At 36.4% G+C, this 21,364-nt stretch overlaps 1 protein-coding gene across 6 annotated transcripts; it reads right to left on the reverse strand.

Annotated features, from left to right (window-relative positions):
- Nucleotides 1-332: 332 nt before the first annotated feature.
- On the reverse strand, nucleotides 333-17,099 carry LOC122568211 (protein krueppel-like). 6 transcript variants are annotated; one of them, XM_043727679.1, is made up of 4 exons: nucleotides 15,769-17,098; nucleotides 10,813-11,213; nucleotides 10,538-10,728; nucleotides 333-9,373 (listed from the first exon to the last, which is right to left on the reverse strand). In XM_043727679.1, the coding sequence occupies exons 1-4, from the start codon at nucleotides 15,806-15,808 to the stop codon at nucleotides 8,560-8,562; spliced, it is 1,446 nt and encodes a 481-aa protein (XP_043583614.1). In that variant the 5' UTR covers nucleotides 15,809-17,098; the 3' UTR covers nucleotides 333-8,559. The 6 variants fall into 6 exon arrangements, with proteins under 6 accessions (XP_043583614.1, XP_043583611.1, XP_043583610.1 ...); XM_043727676.1 differs by having other exon boundaries at nucleotides 333-6,207; nucleotides 8,546-9,373; nucleotides 10,538-11,213; XM_043727675.1 differs by having other exon boundaries at nucleotides 10,538-11,213; nucleotides 15,769-16,199; nucleotides 16,284-17,095.
- Nucleotides 17,100-21,364: the final 4,265 nt, after the last annotated feature.

Below are 21,364 nucleotides of genomic sequence, written 5' to 3' on the forward strand. Positions count from 1 at the left end.
ATATTTACGCTTCGACCGAGGAATAATGGACAATTATCTACTTACCATGGCCACAGTGATTCTCGTCATCGTGAATGTAGTATCTCTAAATCGTGTATTGGAAGAATGATTAATAAACAATTAAGATGTCATGTTCATTTTAATTCTTTGTTGAGTACCGGACGAAATGTTAGTAGATCCAGTTATAAGAACTGCTACTACAATGTGATGATTCTTTCCATAAAATATTAATCAGTATGAATATTTCTTAATACTTACGCACTCAAGAGAGTCCATCTTGACGATCTATTCAGACAGATGGGTGATGTGAGAGGAAGAAGAAAAAGCACGAGAACGATTAAACAGTGAGTTTTTAATAATAAAAATATTTTGACAGACGTCAACTCGATGGGAACATTCATTACAATGAGTGGCGGTGGTTTGCGGTATGATTCGCGAGAAATCCGGCTTAGACTTTTGGTGAGAGTTAAAGAGGGGGGTTCGTGTGGTTTGATAGAATCGATAAAATTACAAGTAAACGCCATTATAATACAAAGAATCTGTTTCTCTGTTTCATTTTTCGTTTTCCTATTTCCAAGGTAGGAATTCGACGATCGACAGCAAAGTAGCGCAGTATGATCATGACGATGACAATAATTAATAATAATTAATAATGTTTAATAATAATAACTACGGGTAGAGTACTATGATTAATTATATTACTTAAAAAACGGTCTATTCGTATTTGTACGCGTAATATCTTTCTTTATAATACCCCGTTTCTTCTTTCCTCTTTCTTTATTTTACTTCTTTCCACTTTAGTTTCTTTTTTTTCCTCTTTCCTTATCTATTTAGGAATACTATTAAAAATCAGTCTTGTGGTTCAGATATATTAGGTGTCTGGTGAGGTAGTGTCAGTTTCATAGTATACATCGAGTGCCACTTGATTCGCCGATACGCCACGTGTTTTTGCTTTTTTCTATTTTTTTCTATTTTTTTATTTTTTTTTTTTAGAAAAGAAATCTTCGATCGATCGTACACGACGTGTCTCTTAACGAACAAATTCTATCTTCTTCTCGCTTCTATTCAATGACGTGTACAGATTTACAAACATTGTTTGCAGGCATGTGTTTACGAGTGCAAAATTTACAGAAAATTACAGAAAATCTTTATAACAAACGGTTGATAAATCGAGTTAGTAAATCTCTGCAAAGTTTCATACACACGAATGACAAAATATCGTAATTTTGCAACGAGATTATGTGGTTCGACATCTTTCAATTTCCACGCACACACGCGCTTACACACACGCACACGCACACACACACGCACACGCGTGTAATGATGTAATACATACATGCTATCGATTTTAATACTAAAAATAAGAAACAATCGAATTGCACAGTGTCATCACTGTAAAACTTCTACGAATTATTGTACGTCGATAATAACATTACATCGTGTAATGACGCAACGAATATGATATAAAATAGGAAATGTAAATATAACTGTAGTTGAAAGACGTTACAATATACAGCACAGGATATAGTAATTTGGATAGGATGTTTATGAACGGTAGCTGCAGACTGTTTGTTGTCATTGAGAAACTTTGTATGCCTTGGATACACGCCTGCGGACAATGTTAACTTTAAAGCTGGTATCGCTAGGTAAACTTTACAATAGTTTGGGTCGAGTTACTTGTTCTTTAAGTATATATTACATACGTAAATTAATCCACTGACTCGTCGAACAAAAACTCCAATATACATTTAGATGCCGTGTGTTAGAACTACATTATTAAAATCTTCTAAAATTTGTTTTCTATAATTGTCATAAAACAAAAGAATAGTTATCTACTAGAAACTGATATATCTAAAGACACCAAACCAATTTACCTAATGATCCTCATTCATATTCATCACATGCGATATAGTAGAAATAGAAAATAGATCAGAAACAAAATCTCAACTATTACATTTATCTGTAATTTAACAATATCAGATCCGAAGAGTTTGCCGTTTTTCGACGTATCAAAGATCAAAGAATGTCCATAAGAAACGTGCACAGCGATCGACATTTCGAACGGTATACGTGCATCGGGCGCTCAATCTCAAGTAGCCTTCGTTTAATTACAGTAGCGAGAATATCGTCTATCCGTAAATACCGCGGAACAGTGTTAACCAACGTTTATAGTAGTAGTTTATAGGCATAAAATTTGAATTTGTACCGTGTGTATGGCGACGTTCGCGCGCACGTGTATATTCGAAGCATTTTCACATGGTGAAAGTATAGAGATGATATTCACGTTCGTTTGGTCACCATAGAGAATAAACAATCCGCAATAACGAACATCGCGAATAACCGTATTTGAATTTGCGCGCGAACGATCAACCGGCTCGTGCATACGTGATTAGCGTCTGCGTTGTCTGTACAAAATTATAACTATATACGTATAATTCTAGTTACATAGATACAGAGAAGTATACACCATAGGTACATAATTTTTAATCAAATATTCGAGCGATCGGAAGTGACAGACGCAGACTCGAATACGTTTCCCTCCAACTTGCTCAATCGAGTAATAAATATTAAATTTTTTCGTTTGTCATATCGTACAGATATTACTACGCGTTTAATAGATAAATCGATAATGATATACATGATCGCTAATAAAGATTATATTATACAGATTAGCTTCTAATCGTGATAAATATCATATGATTTCTCGTATTAATGTACATTGTATTCGAGTTTCACTTCCGCTAACTCGTGATTCTCGAACATTTTCCTTGTAATACACATCGTATTCGATATAATGTTATAATTTGACACAAATATATAGTAATCATATGTATACGTATGTTCTTTTTTTCTCTTGCACATTAAGATTAAAAGGACAACAACGATAATGATTATTACGACAGTAGGTAGGACAAGCGATAATTCTATTTTTTTCTTTAAATACAAATAGGTACTCGACGCGAGACTTCCGTTTTTATCTTTAATCCATTAGTTCTTTTCATCTAATCTTCGGCTATTATTTTCAGTGATTCTGGTCTGTTTACAAAGAAACATAGAAAACAATTGGCCCGTATATACGAACCGATATATAGCGGGCCGACAGGAACGTAATTTCACCAGTATCAATTCGGAACTAACAACCATTAACTAGGAATCGATCTCTTTTAAGGTACCGTGTTTCAGAAATCGTCGTCGGGTAGAATCTATCGTCCACGAATGGAAATTGACTGGCAAGAAGAAAAAAAAAGAACGAATCATACGATTTTACTTTATTCCTTTTCCTGTTCCCCCTTTTCTCTTATGGTATCAATTTTTCGCCATTTGCTTCGTGGATTTTATCTATTCGACGACGTAAATTCTACAGAATGACGTATATAAAACTAGGATAGAGCGTAGTTTGCCTCTCGTTACGTTATTAAACTTCCATTTAAAATTCGATCTTTCAAACAATTGATCGATGTCGTGCAAAACAGAATCGACGAGCGTACCGTGCTCTTAGCTTTAACTATCGAAAGACTATTTATCTTTTGCGAATATATGATCTACTCAATGGCACATAATTATAGGAAAAACAAATGGCAATCAAACGAGGAACATGATATTATTGCGGTTCTGCGTAGTTTAGTGGAATCTACGTTTAGTATACGTTTATTTTAACACGATCAATAGTGTGCAGGTGATGTAGATGATTTCACTAAAATAGCTATTTTAGTAAAAGTAGATTGTAAAGGTTTCCTAAGAAATACTTCAATTTTTATATTAACCTTTATCATAGATGATTAATGTATAACTTAAATTAATTATAAATTTTTATCTTATTAAAATGAAATTTCTCAATGATACTAAATTAATTCAGTTTTAGATAATTTTTTTTAGAAATAGACTCATAATAAGAAATTAAAGAATTCAATATATGAGAGAATTCTTAGCCAAGAATTATTTTACTTTTTTATTCTTCCTTTTTACCTTCCATATTAATAGAGAATGAACTACCTCACATCAGAAAACACATTAACAAAAACAAGTTATAATACAAACTATCTTTCTAACTATTATCATCACAAGTCACTGTTGCAAGCATAAATCTTTATATGCAACGATATTCTTCTTTTATATTCGCCTTTCGAACTGCTATACGATTCAGTAATTAGTTTAAGTTAAAAGCTCACGTTGATTTTCAATGACAACGACATTGGTCCTTGATCCATAGATTATTATTACTAAGCTGCGAACTTTCATGCGAATTTATATTTTTATGAAGAGAGCTATAAAAATGAAAACTAAGTAGGAGAAAATCATTGTAAATTCTAAATATTCTAAACAATACTTATATCCTTGTACGTTATAAAAATTCGCAGTTTAATTGTTATATATAAATGGGTGTGCAGGTAAATTCTCAGGTAAAAGTCGAAAAGCGAATCGAAGGATTAACGGTACGCTCGTATATTACAAGAAAAACCGCAATTTATAATATCCTTTTATCTTGTATATCGCTTTAATTTGAGGGTGGGGCTCTCTAAATATACAATACACCTGGGATTCGGGGTGGTTTTTGCTTTTCTCCGGGGTACGAGGCCGGAGCTTATTGACCTCTGTCGCTGTTACTCGAATAGCTGTCGATGTTGAAATCAATTGACATCTATTTAAAGACAAACTAATGGACGAACAAACGGAGAAGAAAGATATCTTTTATTCAAAATAAATGGAACATTCTATTTCGTTCGAAACGATATATAAACAAATACAGGATGATAGAATAAAATTAATTCTGAAAATTAATGAATAATTCAGAATTAATAGATTGTAGAGCGATACTAATCAACTAGACCTCTTTGGAAATTCCTAAATTTCATTGTTTGGATACATGTATCTAACACTCACTTACGCTTTTCAAAAGTGTGAGAAATTTTGAAATATTTATGTATTTAAGACAATTTTCTTCATACACATTCTCCTATACACTGTAGTGTAAGCCGTGAGTTTTTTCTATAATTTCCAAAGGAAAGGAAATTTTTGGTACGTAGAAGCAGTGTAATGAGCAATCAAAACGTTTAGCTGGAAAGAGCTCGAGAGATGCTTCCTAACACGTGTATAAAAGGGCGAAAACGCGCGGTCTCAAAGAGGGAGGAAGAGGCAAGTGGGCTGGAAAATGCTCCTCGAAAGCTTGGAACGTGAATAACGAGTGAGAAGTGCGGATGAGTCGGGACCTTTGGGAAAGAATGTGGCGAAAGTGTAACGCAACGGCTATGGATTCTGTTTCCCCGGTACGACCCCAACTATATTTTCACTTTCGAAAAGAGAAAGTCCACCGATTAATTTCCAAACTTATTTCTTCTACATCGATGCAGTTAACTGTTTACGTTTGCTTTGTGCTTTGATCGTCGATTACTGTGTCTCGTTGATAATTATGATTTTAAAATATAGGTATAAAATCGATTCAATTCAAAGTTTAAATTAAAGACATATCTTCAAAAACATATGTACCAGTAACGTTTATCTCCTAGTAGAATTATCAAGCAAAATCTCACTTTTAATATTATTATCTTCAAACGCTATCTTCAATGATTCAAGCTCTTTTTATGGAAAAGGAGGAAAAAGTATCGGTGAGTATTAATGTGCACTCGGTTTAAAAGACGATTCTCTAAATCCGTAGAGAATCTACATCTTACTTTATATCTTATAAGGAGAAGTAAAAGAAAACTTTGGTATTTTTAGATCAAAATAATTCATTTATTCAAAAATCCCTGTTAACATTATTCACCGAAAAGTTAATTCTGAATTACGAGATATAACAAAGGCCTAAATGAAACAGAGTCGAACACCCAGTGAAGAAATTGTTCTTCGCACCAACCGGACCTTCTCTCGCTCCTCTTCTTACGAAATGGTCGTACGAATCGAACGGAAGCGAAACGAGGGCAATTTGTGTCCCCGGGAGTGTTTCGTGCGGCACTTGCAGAAAATGCAGACGAGGATACCTACTTCTCTTGTCCTTTTATGTCATCGAAAAACCGAACGGTACATCGTGTTATATTACGCTTGGCTTTGGCGTTACAATTTCAGAAACAAATAGGGCTCAGTTAGACCCGGAAGAGGGAGGTTGAATGACGTTGCCACGACCACTTCTCGTGTCCCCAAAAAGAGTCCTAGGACTGACCCATGGAACAATGAGCCGAAATGGCCTCGAACCACGCCGATGAAATTTGCATGCTGACCGGTGAACATAAATCAGAGGACCATTGAGGTGAAGTTGGCACAGGCTATCCGCTAGAAAGTCGACGACGGATGGAGGGATGCTTTATCTCGTTTCGAAGACGACCACCGGCTGCGAATTTTCGGCACACGGCTGTGTGTATCATTGCGAAAACTGGTTCGCGCGAAACAGGCGGCCGCCGTAGTCTATGCAACAAAAGATCGTTCTCCTTCGAGCAACCGGCTGCCTGTTAGAAAAAAAGATGGAAATCGGAGAAGAAAAGATGGTCCCTGATTGTACAACGAGAATGAACAGAGAACACGTATCCTTCGTGAAACGAAGGATTCTCGTTCAAGGATCCACTCGCAGGCTTCGATCATTGTACGGATTAATGCGAATCGAAAGCACGCCGGAAGATCGTCTTACGGGTTGAATCTTTTGCGAAGGCGAATGTAAATCAAGGGTGATTCGGGTTTTTTGATTCTTCGCTCTTGCTAGATGATTTTTGAACTTTGATGTGTGTATTCGCGTATAGAAGAATACGTAGAGTGTTTTCTGCTACATTTCCATAAAATAGTATTTTGCTGTTTATTGTCACTGAAAGTTCATTGTATCTTTCTAAATTATGAAAGCAAATATTAATTTAATTTATTGTGAAGCTAGACGGATGACACTCTCAAGAATAGAAATCCAAAGACTTAATTAGAAAATCTTTAAGAAATTAAATTTAAATTTTCGAAATCTCAACTTACATCACTATGATTTTTAATTTGTCGTATAGTGCGAAAATTTGTGACTATTCTCTCGATTGTTAGTTGGGAATCGAAGAAGTGTATGTAGATATAAAGCTTGTGAAGATAGCGATTTTTTATTCCATGAATTCTAATAGAACTTTTGTGTTAAATATTAACTAATATTTAAATGCAATGATAGTGCAATATTTAAATATATTGAAATCAATCTTTTGTGTCACAATTCTTTTACTTTAATATGAAATAAAGTATCTCGTTAGCAAAAGGCATGATGCTAGAGAAACACGTTTGAGGGTGCAAATCAGAAAGTATAGACGACATCTCGAGCTCGTTCTCGATGCTACGTAACAAAAAATCATGCTGATATCGTCGGGAGGTATGAGTAGTTCTAATAATTATGATCTCAGTTATACGCGTACATGTACTTCAAATAACTTACTTGTGTGGTACCGTTACAGACAAAATTAACTTAAAAAGCGCATTGTAAAAACGTCTTATACATTGCATAAAGTTACATTTCTTATGAAAAAAAAAAAAAGAAATAACGAAAGGAAGACGAGAAATTGAAAATCTACAAAAAATGCTGAGAAATATAAAAGAATTAAAAAAAAAAAAGAACAGTGGTGTCGACAGCTTGACAAATCAGTGAAGTGCGAAAGCGACAGAGGACCGACGAACCGATGTCACTCCCCCCCGCTACTTTTACTGTCAGAGGAACTTGTATACCAGTACATTCATTCCGTAATTTCTAGTTTTATTTTTCGATTCTCTCTCCAATCATTCACACGTGTACATATGTACATATGTGTCGAACACAATCACGCTTACATTTACACGAACGGAGATGCGTACTTGCAAACTACGTATAGCTTGCTTCTGCCTCTCATATTTTCATAGATACCTATCTAAGTAATAATTAATATCTATCTAAACTCATTATCGCGGTTTTCATTGAAAAACGAAACACGCGAAACTACAGCGACCAACTAAATACACAATTATCTTTCAATTTCCTTGTTCTCGCGTAATTATGTACATGAAGGAAATAAACCAACAGCTCAGAAAAGAAAATCCTGGCTGCTTTCCCTCTCGTATCTATAATATCAATCCAATTTCTTCTTTTCCTCATTGCCAAAAAGATTCACGTCCCTGAATGCTTGTTCCATTTTGCGATATAAATTACACGTTTTACGTAGAGGATACTCGTAGACCTGCCAATACGCTTTTCGACATCTATCTTTCGACCCCCCCCCCCTTATCTCGTTTAGGTACAGTAATAATTAATAATCATCTATAATAATATAATATATATATCTATAAAAAGCATCTTAACAATAGTGACTGTGAACCGGTGCGTGGAGGATTCAGTGTGAGGATTCAATTCGATTCGTGAGCCTGTCGGGACTCGATTCGCCTTGCTATCCAATATAAACTAGAAACTCCATTTTTCTCCCTTCTGACGATCTCTTTCTATTTCTTTCTCCCCTTATATCTTTTCCTTTGCCCACCCTAAAAACCTTGGAGTAGCGTTTTTCCTTGGGTAGAAGCGTCGAACCGAGATAAAGTACAGGGTGGCTTTTCTACAAGTATTGTGTCTACGTACCCCTAAAGACTCCACTAGGACGCGTGGCCGACATTAGCCGCGGCAGTGTTTCCAAGGGATGCGAAGTGCGTGTATTTGTTGTGGTGATTTTGAAGGAAAACAGCATTTGAGGTGGACGTTTCTGACATCATATCAATGTCATCTTCGCCTTCTCCGTGAATGGTGTCACTGCTTGGGCTACGACTTAATGGTGAGTCACTGATACTATTTGACTGAGAGTGTGGTCTGCACTGAGAATGCATACCGGTTGACATAGATAAGTCTTCTGGTTCCGTTTGCTCTGGTAGATCCATAGGAATACCGGCTAAATTCAATGGTATGGGCATTGAATTGCCGATGACAGGACTTGCTAATTGATTACTGAACTGATGCACTGGTCTAACTGAAGCACTTGTTTTTTTGCTGACCAATGATGATGCCTCGGCTTCCTCTACTTCTACGTCGATATCAATGTCGATATCCTCATCTAAATCGTCGCTTGCCAAGGAAGGAGAGGTAACCTGTGTCCTCGTTACTTGTCCAGAGTTAATACTGGTGCCACACTTGTGATGTATCAGGTGATGCCTTCGTCTGAATCGCATCTGACAGTGCTCGCACTCGAACGGTTTCTCGCCCTTATGGATCAGCAGATGAGCCTTCAGTTGATTCGAGTCACTGAACTTGGCTGAACATAACTCGCACGCGTATGGACGTTCACCAGTGTGCACGCGCAAGTGGCGACGCAGGTTGGCTACTTGGACGAATTGGCGATCACAGTGGCTGCAGTGGTAAGGCTTCTCGCCCGTATGAAGTCGCATGTGGGTCTTTAAATGATGGTCCCGTGTGAATCTGCGTCACAAATGTAACAATTTCCTTCTTAATTTTGGTAGATTTGACTTTTGATTTTTCATTGCATAATTGGAAATTACGTGTACTTCTATTAAAAGGTGATAGGATATGGCAAGTATAGTATAAATGTAGTATATTGCGTTTGTAAAAATGTAGAAAAATTTTGATGTAGGATAGCGTGTTGAAAGGGTTCAACCTTTGGTCAACGGAATAAATATCTTGATACTGTGCACTTCAAAGCTGGTAACTTGACTTTTATCTGTATCGTTTCCAGATACGTTTCAAATGGAAATATCGTGCTTGCAGATTTGCATGTTTAGAATTCTGAATAAAGAATAGTAGCACAATGTAAACATGAGGCGAAGAAATAAGCAAGGTACGTCGATGGGAAAGAATTCACGATGAGTTTTACTTTTTCAATGACTTTAAGCTTATTTCGTTTTTATTAAATCATGTAAAAGCTAAGTAACGTTATGTCATCTCAAAGAGATACGAATGGGATTCTATTCAAGAATAACATTGATCTAATGTCATATATCCATCATATATCAATATCATTACTGAGCATCGTACAAAAATTGATATTTTTGAAACAACTTGAAAATCAAGTGAGAATATAAATAGAAGATATATAACCACAGAAAACATTTCCAAGAAAATGTTATCGTACCATGCTCTTGTCATTTTAATTTTGTTAGTAATGAACTCTTTATTCTTGCTTTCTGTCGTGCGTCATTGATGACGCAGTACAAGACACATTAACGCGATTGCTTAACTTGTTTCACTAAAAATAAGATCTTTGCATGTGATATTCTATATCTCATATTTGATATCAATTCCGGTCAACATTTTAACATATCGAGATCACGATCATCCAGAGATTCTATTGCGTAACAAAAGTTATAATTTTGCGATAATAAGAAGTGCTTCGATTGTTACATAAAAAATGTATAGTCCCAGGTAAAAAGATATGACTTTAGAAAAAAATGACTTTCAGGGCAGGAATTCATAACATTCGTTGTTGCAGACCAATCAATTTTATCCTAATATAATTTTTTACATCGATGAGAGTAACTATATAAGATATTAAGTAATCTAAAATGAATTGAATACTCATTATATTAAAATACGTATGAAGAACAATCATTCTCTTTTTGAACTCACCTTTTGTGACATTCCGGACACTCGAAAGGCTTCTCACCGGTGTGGGTGCGTTCGTGGTTCTGCAGCACGTGCTTATAGCCAAACGATCTGGAGCACACTCCACAGGTAAACACCTTGTCCCTTCCGTCTTTGCCCGCTTCGGGACTGATTGAGCTTGGTGGACTTAAAGGCGCTGAGCCCTCTAACGGTTGCTGTACAGTATCCACTTTCAACTTTTGCGATTTCCTCTTGGTCGCCTGACCTTTCTTCGTGATTTTATCACCACTACTACTTACTACGCTGTTAATATTGTTATTGTTATTTGTGACGCCATTGTTGGCGCGTTTGGACGTAGATTTACTGCTCAACGCGGGTGATACAGATCCTGGTGAGTGGTGAAGCGGTGACGGAGGCGAGGATGCAGTGGGTGGAGCCCAACCACTGAATAAAGTCTGGTGGTGTCTGTACAGAGACGGGCTGGAGGCTAATGTCGCGTGCAACGACACGGGAATCCCTGCAGCCATCAGAGCTGCTGTTCTACTTGCAGCCAGCAATTGCTGAGGTGTGAGCATAGATAAACCTGGCGATGTGTTACCCATTCCAGGGAACATCACTTGCGACGTGTTGTTTAGCGGTGACGACAATGGTTGCTTCTCCGTTTCTTGCTTCATGTCGAGGTGCTGTCCGGCTGTAAGTCCTGAAATATTATTGCTGTGCCAATATTGGTTTAAAAGTAATCGTTGATCGTATGTAGAGGAAATTTCGTCAATTTTTACAAATATGGATTTAATATGTAACATTATGATCATAACTGATATCGATATCAATATCGTTTATGTTCAATTTTGAGAAATGTTTTCGCGACCTTTGGTTTGTGTTATACGATTTATTAGCAAAAGAGAAAGATTTCTTGAATGGTAATTGATTACAAACAAGATAATTATGTATTATAGTAGAGGAAGTTGAATAATAGTTCTGAACACTGACAAAAATAATTCTGCTTTAGGTAGGACATATAGACTTTCAAGTTTTTCTTATTTCTACACTATCAATGTTACAAGAACTTCAAGAAAGGCATACACAAACATTGACCTTCATTTTAGATAACTACTACATTAACCAATAACCATGAAATTCCTGTCAACTATCATTTCCTACACTTTTCTCATAATATATCAAACAAATGGACAAAACGAATTTAAAAGTGTCGATTTTGATTTTCGATTGAAAATGTTGATTTTATAAAATACTAGTACAAGATAGCTACCTTTCTAGCAATAAAAATTAAAAGAAGTCGACTTCTAGATACAGATTTTCGCAAGTTGCCTGACGTTCTGACGAATAGCGTGGCGTTTCACAACAAATCGCGTGGTGTGGCCCGCTGGCTACGAGAGACGCGAATACGATGCGCGAAAAAGGACGAGCGTTTGTACGTGTACGGAATCGTACGACGATCTTTCCTCCCGCGTGCTCCACAGTGTGTCTGTATTTTCCTCCTTGTCACTCCCTCGCAGCCCTCCCACACACGTTCCTCACACGTGAGCGAGAAGCACGGTCCTCCTCCATTCACTCACACTCTCGTACGGCGGCGGTTCATTCATAAGCCTCGACTTCCCACCCACGTCACCGCGATGTACCCGCCTCTCTTCGACTTGAGGCCAACGACTCTGTGAAAGTGCAGGCCGTGCCTGCATTCTACGAACATCTCCACGTGGTTTTCCGCATACACGTCGGATTTTCCACGTTTTTTCTTTCACTTACAAATGGAATTCTCGCGGATTTCCGTGTAAGAACTGAATTTCGAAGAATTTTCAGTGTAGGAATTTCTTGGCGCGAAAAGATCTTAGAGTAGAAATCTCTAAAAACGAACGTCTTGGGGTTTTGGCGTAAAAATCGAATTTCAAAGAATTTAAGTAGAGAACCAAATTTGTGAAAGTTATCACGTAGAAATTAAATTTTTTGGAATATTCAACGTCGAAGAATTTTTCCTACAGGGAACGAAACTTCTTCGAAGTTCTTACGTAGAAATCGTATTTTGAAGATTTTTCACAGAAACCGTACTTTCAGGATTTTTCATATAGAAATTGTATTTTTGGAGGTGTTTCCACGAAGAAATTTAATTTTTTCAAGGTATGAAATGTATACGGTTGTATAAGAACTCGGAGTTTCATTGTTTGTGAAGAATTGTGTTTTCTGCTTGAGAAACAGTGATATTGGAACTCTGTTTTTGAATGTTAAAAAATAAAGATTCTTAGCATATTCTTCTTTTAAAATAAAGCAATTTAAGTGAAGAAGATATTACGAAAGATAATTTTAACATCCTCAAAAAAAAAAAAAAAAAAAAAAAAAAGAGAGCAACCCTCGTATTAGGGTTACACCTTCCGATGATTGCTTATTCGCGTGATTGGCAAGGTTCGACGAGGTAATTGAATTAATAAGAGGCTCGCTTTACGAAATTAGCGGATGCAAGAGATATTATGATAACGACGAAATAATAATTCGATGGTGCATTTACATCGGAGAGTGATCGTTTTCCTTCGAAGTTTTACTTCTTATTCGCAGAAGGAATAAATCGACATCGAGACTTAAATCGTAATTATTCGAAGACTTCTGTCTAACTGGCTACTTGCAATCTACATGCAAGATGAGACGAAGTTTAATTTAAGGAAACAATGAATCAACCGGCCATGGCGGTTCAGCCCGCCACTTACTAATTAATGGACCGTTTAGAAGGGGAACTGTAATGAGACCCAGTTGAATCAATAAGGGCGAGTAAGACCTATTCTCTTTTCTTCTCTTACCCTAAAACCTCCCTTAACGTGGCCTAAGATTCTTACAGCCTACAATCGCCGTTTCCCGGCAACACGACCAGAAGTACCGCCCCGCTCGCATCCCTACCCTAATTGGTCGCAACCCCAATATTCCATTCCGAATCCCTTTCCCTTAGGTCCGAATAAAAATTTCTTCTTCGCTTCCAGCCTTCTTTACTTCTGAACATGGAACGTAATATCAATAAAGACTGAAAAATACATGGAATATATATTTACAAAATCTGGTCGATTATATAAATAAAGTAGTATGTAGTTTTCTGTTAAATCATTATCTTAATTTGATTTTAATAGAATATGAATTCTACTTAGCGACCTTTTAGCTATTCAGAGGCTGATGAAGTTCATAAATCGGAAAGTAGAAAAATGTAATGATATTACAAATACTATTTCATAAAATTTTCCTTCAAAGTTACAATCTTTTTATTTTCTTGTAACAAATGAAGTTAAAAGAAAGTAATTTATTTTTTAAGAAGTTCAATACTAATCGTGTTTATTAGACGGACTTTGATTATACATAATTTAATATTAAAATATTTAAATGTACTTGATTCTTGAGCAGTTTTTTCTTTTACACCAGTCTGTTTATCTTTCTACATATTCATTAAGCAATGATGAATGGCATTGACGTTATATGTGTATTATGAAAAATGGTAGGAAACTATTTCTAAGAATAAATTAAATAAATGAAGAAATATACGAAATTGTTTGTTGTATATGGTAACCGAATAATGATGCTATAAATAAGTCCGTTTCATTTATCCTTAAAAGAATCATACTCTTCATAATATTTTCTGTAAAACATAGGATTTATATTATAGATTAGTTAATCATACCTGTTTCGCGAGATCATACTTCGAGTAATCGCATGGAGAAATCACATATTATTCTATTAACAATGATTTTTTCATACTTCTTTCTAACTTAAGAATTTTATATAGAACAACAAGATTGGCTAAAAAAAATATAATTGGTTAAAGACTAACCTCAAGATCATACTTCGATTAATCGAAACGAGGAATCGCATATTACTAATTACGGACTTTTTCACAGAAAAACATGATTGTCTAAAGAACGAGCAAAGATCAACTTTCGACTAATCGAAACAAGAAGTCACGCATATATATTACCGTATAACAACAATCCTCCTAAATTATTACCTCAAATCTAAAAAATTTCTTGAAGATAGAAGAAATATAATTATGTACACGTTAAAATAATAAGCAAAAGATTAATAAGATATAAATTTTATTCAAAATATTTATCTAACAAACTTACATGTGAATGACCGTTAGCTAATCGAATGTCGATTCGATTCAATCTGATTCTGTAACTAAAAGGCGTTAGTCGAATGCGCAACACAAGTTGGCGCGCGCGCGTAGAGAAAATATACCGTTGCACTTTGTTTATAACCTAGAAAACGTGTTCACAACGGACGCCGGCGGTGCACTTCACGTTTTCGAGCATTTTCGTTGCAATCACACGGTGGCATGGTTATTTTCGGACGACGGTTGCAACCGCGAAACTCGTCGAGTCTCATTTTCCTAAAGTGAGCTCTCCTCTCCCTTCCGTCGAGCAATTTCACGTCTTCCTGGCTTATCGATGTTTACAATGTGTCACAACACGACTGTGTCGCCGCGAGCACTTTTAGACTTTGGCGGTATGCCAGTTTGTCGTTAACATGTCCTCTAAGCTAGAAAAACTTTATTCATTCGTCTTTTTTCACGATTGTATCCACTTCGTGGTACATGATAAATACATAACGCGATTGTGTAACTGCACGTCTTTTTCGGTACAAAACAAAGAAAAAGTGGTATCACCTTGGCCGTGTGTCAAAACAAACGCGAAACGAGAAACTGCGAATGCCTTTTGTTTTCGACCGGATGTGACGCGTGTTATACGCGATGAAACTCGTATTTATGAAACATTTAGATTGGGAATTGGCTTGTGCGGAAGATGAAATAAACGTTGGTGTCGATTGCAATATCTTTCCAACTTGGAAATTCTACCACAAACATTAACCTTTTCATAGCCACAATTGAAGTTTTTGCCAAATAATAAGACTCGGTATAAAGCATTAGATAGAACATATGTCTATTTTAGTAAAACCGATTTAGTCTTTTTATTGTGTGAATTGGTAAATAGAAATAGTAAGGGTTATGGTTTTTATATAGAAAGTATCTTTGAAAATTAATATTTGTCAAATTTAATCCTTGTTTTTCTATATGATATATATATATCATATATATAGCAGTTAAAATCACATGTATGATTTCTATAGTTGTAGAAATAGTCGAAATCATACGTGTGATTTTAACTGCTGACGAAAATAGTTTTTACAAAAAGTGAAAAGGTTAATAGAAGATTGTGTATTAAATAGTGCAGTACAGAGTAATGGGCTCATTGACAAGTGGGAATTCATACTTGCATTAATCTGCGCCTCTTGAAGATAAGACAGTGCCATTCTATGATCCGTGTTACGTGTTTTCACTATGCCACTCCATCCACTTCTGTACACAATACGCGACACTTCCGACGATAGCAGAGAACGAGATGTATAGACGAACGCTTATACGTATAACCTAACAAACAGCGACACTGCACAAACAAAGAGCGTGGTCGAATGAAACGAATGGATCGTTTCTAGATGTTGTTCCTGTTTCCAATATTTCTTCAAAACCAATTCTTCTTTTCGTCTCGGGGCCAAGGCAGTTAAACGCGGAGAAGCGACGCGAGATCACCGAAATTTTATTCATTGAATTTATATCATATATGATGATATATTTCTCTTGATGACTGTCGTCTCTGTGGACGTTCTCGGTAAAACTGGCGCGTGTCCCGCGGAACTAAACGTCCTAAAAGAAATGAAGAACAAAAAAAAGGAGGAAAACAAGAACAGAAGAGAAAACAAGATATGTAAAAACGTGATACTACTCTACTATAAACAACAAATGTCGCCGTCCGACTACTAGGAACGACGATAACCAACGACGTTACTCTGGGCTGACCTAACCCAATACTAAGTAACAATCGAGTCGCGCTCTCTGTAGTCAAACATCCCCCACCACTTTACTTCCAGTCTCCCCACTATCTCCTGTTTTCCCCTACTATTCTCAGACTTTTCTACCCTCTCGAATCGCAACCCTAGATGCGCGAGTCGCACCAAACGTGCCTCTTTGGGGGATAAGGCAAGCCTAACGCGCGTTAGACGAAGATACATAGAATGGAAGACGTAAAGGGTAGTGTGAGAGAAAAGATATACACTTGGAATACGTACTCGGTGAAATGATGGACGAGGATAGAATGTTGCATAGAAAGAGAACGTTATATTAGAGCGTTAGATTCAGAAAGAGAAAGGAATAGAGTAAACGAGAAACGAGACAGGGTGAACCTGCGACCGTGATCTTTAAGGGTGGGAGTAGTTCGGAAGTGTAGGGAAGACTGTATATTTCTCTGTCGTGTCAGGATGGACGAGTACGGCCACAGAAGGCGGGTAATTGGTGAAACCTGTGCGAGAAGAGGTAGGGAGTGGACGTGACATGAAGGAGAGGGAGGAAACAAAATGCAACGATATTCTGTAACCGTAAACGTCCTTGCTCACCTCTTCGGATTGAGAGTTGCAAGAATAATAAAAAAAACAGGCGAAAGGGTATAAAAGGAGATTGTTACAAAAGGTGATCTTTTTCCTGTGTGATAGCCATTCTCTTAATGCATATTTTAGCTTTCCTTTTTGTCGTAGAGAGTCGTCTGCGAAGGAAAGTTCTTCTTGTTTATCTTTCCATGCTTACTTTCGTTTCAACCTAGAAAATTATTATTTTTATTCTTTTTTTATGAGAAGTATATTTTTGGTTATTTTCTTCTTTTATGATTAATTATACCTTTTGTGATATTTTTGGTAAAAATGTTGCAAATCTAGTTATGTATGATAAATTTTAAAACAGTGGAGGCAGAAGGTAATTCAATATTACAGTATTGGGAATAATATCTCGTTTCTTCGTATTTACATTTCACGTTGATTTTTGACGTTATTATTACACAGCAACAATATACACAGAATGTTCAAAATGGATACAAAAGTAATAACAAAGCTTCTAACAACTTGAACATATTCGTGTTTCTATTATTTCACGAAAACCATGACGTAGACGAGGAATTTACCGAGATATAGACGAAGTATTTCCAATTAAACAGTTTAATGATGCATTTCGAAAATAGCAAACATTTGCCTTTTTCTGAGATTCGGCCTAGTACATAAAGGGATTAAAAGGGATTATATATTTCATTGTCACTTTTCGGACTTTACAACATTTCAGTCATTTTTACCTGAAATTCGTAAATCACATATTTTGACGCATTTATGTCAAATACTGGTGGAAATTTGGTGATAAAGATCGCATCGTAAAGTACGGTTTGTACACAAACTGCAGTATCTCATTAAGTATTTATGAACAAAATTAACGTATTATATCTGCAATATAAGAACGCGCACAAAAATAAGTCGAAACATATAAATCAAATCATGCAAATTACATTTCCAAACATCCCCGTTAATCATGCTATATAATAGCCTTTTGACCTTCGGTTCCTATCTAACCGCCGACGCGGATCACTGCTAGCTCTCCTCCCATCTCCCATCTCCCATCAGGCGGTGTGCACCACCGGTGGCTCACACTTGAATGTTCCATAGACAGATATAGTTTATAGATTTTTATTAAGGCGAGATAAGTGACCACTAGGTCAAAATCTGATTTTATTTCAACAGACAAATTGAAATTAAAACAGCAGAGAATATCGATCTTTTTGAAAAAGAAAATTATAATCGTTATAACGATCCTGTTCATTAACAACCGATAAATGACAATTGCTTGAGTATATATTAATTTATCACAGTTAAGTTAAGCGTGAATCTACGGTACCAACAAAAAAAGTCGAGAAAGGAAGAAAAAAGAGAAAAAGGTCTCTCTAACCGATAAAAAGGAAATAAACAAAAATTCTCGTTATTCGCTCGTTCACGGTTTCTCGACAGGCTTTCCACGTAGCGCGTCTCTTTCAACAATCAAACGCGCGCCGTGAACAATACAATTTACGCAAGCGACGCGACTCGACGCGACGGTGCGCGCCGGTGTCGCAAACGAAACGCCGGGGATTTCTCGTTGCTCGCGACTTCCGTCCAACGATAACGTGCATCGTACAAACGCACAATGGTCCAGAAAGCACAGAGATCCTACTGTTTTCCGAAAAAACGAATTCTGTCGAAACACACCCCTCTCTTTTCGCGTTCGAGCACCGCTACCCCCAGGGTTGGAGTTTTTTCCTTTCTTTTTTTCTCTCGGGGGTGAAAAGTACGAGACACGCGTGCACTCTCCTTCTCTCACCTGCCCGTGTCAAGCGCGTGCCTGCAGCCAGAAACTTACGGGGCCACAGCACACGCTCGTGCGCCATAAAAAACTAGGAAGAATGCCCTTTCTGTATAGGCGCGGCCTTTCAGGTGTGTTTACGTGTGTATGTTTAGCGTGTATATATGTTCGACGCTGTGTAAGTATGTTTGATACGTGTACGTTCGCGAGAGCACGCTCTCCATCCTGTCAGTTTGTTGTCGTCCTCTGGATAGAGACGGAGATCCGAGATATACTAAGGGTTGGAAAGGGAAGAGGGCCAGTAGTGTGTTCCGATCGAAAGACGGAATCACGATACGCAGTCGACGAATTAACAGAGACTTCTCTTTCTTTTTCTCATGATTTGTTCATCTTTTAAGGGGGATGTATAACATTTTTTTTCTTAGACGTGGTTATTGGTATTGGGTGGGGTGTTTGAATATGCATTGTAGAATTGTTAGGTCGAAGATGAAGATGGAAATTGTATCGGAATGGGAATATACAGTAGTTGTGACCGAATCGATTGGTACTGTTTTTATGTTGGGGTGAAATGATCTCCGTAAAGTATTTTTAGATTATCTGTGTTTTTATGTTGCTATACGACAGAAAGCGAATGGATTGATTTTGCGTGTGTAATGGTATGTATAGGAATGTAGAATGTAGAAAGTGAGAGTTAATTTAATATCATTTGTATGTTTTGTATTGTAGAAGTTTCGATAAGGTATATTATTTTTTAAAAATATAAAAAATAGAAAGTGCAGCAGGTACGTTAAATCGCAACGTAGATCTGGAGAATACGATTGTTTCTTATAATTCTAGATACTTGCATCGATTCCTCTATTCTTAGTATCGCTGTTAATAGACAGAGACACGAAGCAGACTTTATCCGCAAATAGCGTCAAATGGCTTAATCCCTGAAACAGGCTACATAAAATAGTAACGGGAAGACTATCGAGCAAACTTTTAGAATATTTCTCCATGCTCGAATTTAACGGGACAAATTTCACAGAATTCAGCAATGTGGATTGACTAGAAGGAAATTGCAAATGAAACCTTGCGTTAATATTTAGTGGGATTAAATAAGAGAAAAGACGAGGACAAAAGAATGAGAGAAAATTAAAGATTCTTCATTCTACCTTCAAATATTCGAAATTTCTTAAAACCAAAGTATTATGCCAGTTTTACAATGGTGGAAATAATGAGAACATAATAATGAGAACAAATAGAGAACAAATAGAGAACAAATGAGAACAAATAGAGAAAAGATGCTTCTTAGACGTTTAGATACGGTGTTGGATGCGATGAACGACTATTTACAATGGCGAAATTGTTCGCAATTATTACGAAGCTTAATGTTTTGACATCTGATGAAAAGGGTGAGCCCTTAACCTGATGCTTTGTAATCCTTCCGGAAATACCTGCTGTGCACGTTACTCCGTGAATCGATACAAAGCGAAGAGCAAATTTACTACGCGGTGTGATGATTATAACCCTGTCATGATCTCTTCTTGTACTTCGTGTTTGACTTCTGCCGTAGTTCGGATCTGTATAGTTTGTTTTATAATAGTAAAAGTGTAATATAATAAAGTAGTTATTGAATTTAAAATTGTTATTATTATAACCCTTTGACTACTGTTGACGACTAAAGGCGCTTAGTAAATATACGCTTGTGATACTGAACAAAATTGCTTTTTTGATACTGTTAGATGTCTATAGATCCTCGGAAAATTTTATCTACCATAATTCCAGCAAATCTCATTTGAACCAGATGTAAGTGAATGATAATTGAACGATTACACATTCATTAGCCATGTATTATTTAAATATGTTTATTTCACAATTATTTTTATTTTATATTCTTAAAATGAAAAATTGGGGTCATAAAAAGATCAGAGAAATTACATGAAAACATGAAACAACAAACGATTCATGTTCTGATTCTGTGGAAATCGCAACACATGTTTCTCAGCTTTAACCTTCATCATTCTAAGACGTTTTTCCAATGCATTTTGCCAAAAACTCACTTGTAGAGCCAAGCAACTAATACTAAAAATCCGAATTGGTTCATCGTATAATAGGAAAGGTAGAGAATTTAGAAGATCCTAAAGTAAATACTATAAAAAAAAAGAAATATGTTCCAAAATAGAACAGCGATTGTTCAATATTTCGTAGGCAATAAAATGAAAGCAGGGCTGTCGAACCGTTCACTAAATATGAATATACTACACCAAATGTCAACGTAGTTAGGGCACCCTGATTCCAACCTCCGAGTACGTTTTATTTTCCTAAAGTTCATTACTGTTAAAGGCTGTATATATAGATAAATGCTTGGTAGAGAGTTTCAGGGAAAACACGTTGGCGATAAATACGAGAAACACAAAAAGGGACGTAGAACGAGATAGCGCGTAATATCTGGTAATTAAAATTATGAGAATTGCTCTAGTTTTCCGTAAGTAATGGCCCGTAAAAGTGTAAGGACCTTTTTCTCTCATCAAGAAATTTTCGAGGGCGCGCCAGTTTTACTTTGTTCAGGACGAACTAAAAATATTGAGGGTTGTTTGCAGTTTTATAATTTTACGAGTGCAAATCATCAGGTATGAAATTATTTTGGGCTAACTCAGGGTCTCCAAAACGACACTTTTCAA

The sequence above is a fragment of the Bombus pyrosoma genome, linkage group LG6 (genome assembly GCF_014825855.1).
Source record: "Bombus pyrosoma isolate SC7728 linkage group LG6, ASM1482585v1, whole genome shotgun sequence".
NCBI lineage: Eukaryota > Metazoa > Arthropoda > Insecta > Hymenoptera > Apidae > Bombus > Bombus pyrosoma.

Excerpts from the sequence above, each read along its gene's own strand:
- LOC122568211 (XM_043727676.1), bottom strand. The coding sequence starts at position 15,808 with ATGGCACTGTCTTATCTTCAAGAGGCGCAGATTAATGCAA. Across the intron at positions 11,214-15,768 it reads AGAGGCGCAGATTAATGCAA|GACTTACAGCCGGACAGCAC; the intron begins GTATGAATTCCC and ends ATAATATTTCAG. Across the intron at positions 9,374-10,537 it reads TGTCCGGAATGTCACAAAAG|ATTCACACGGGACCATCATT; the intron begins GTGAGTTCAAAA and ends TTTGTGACGCAG.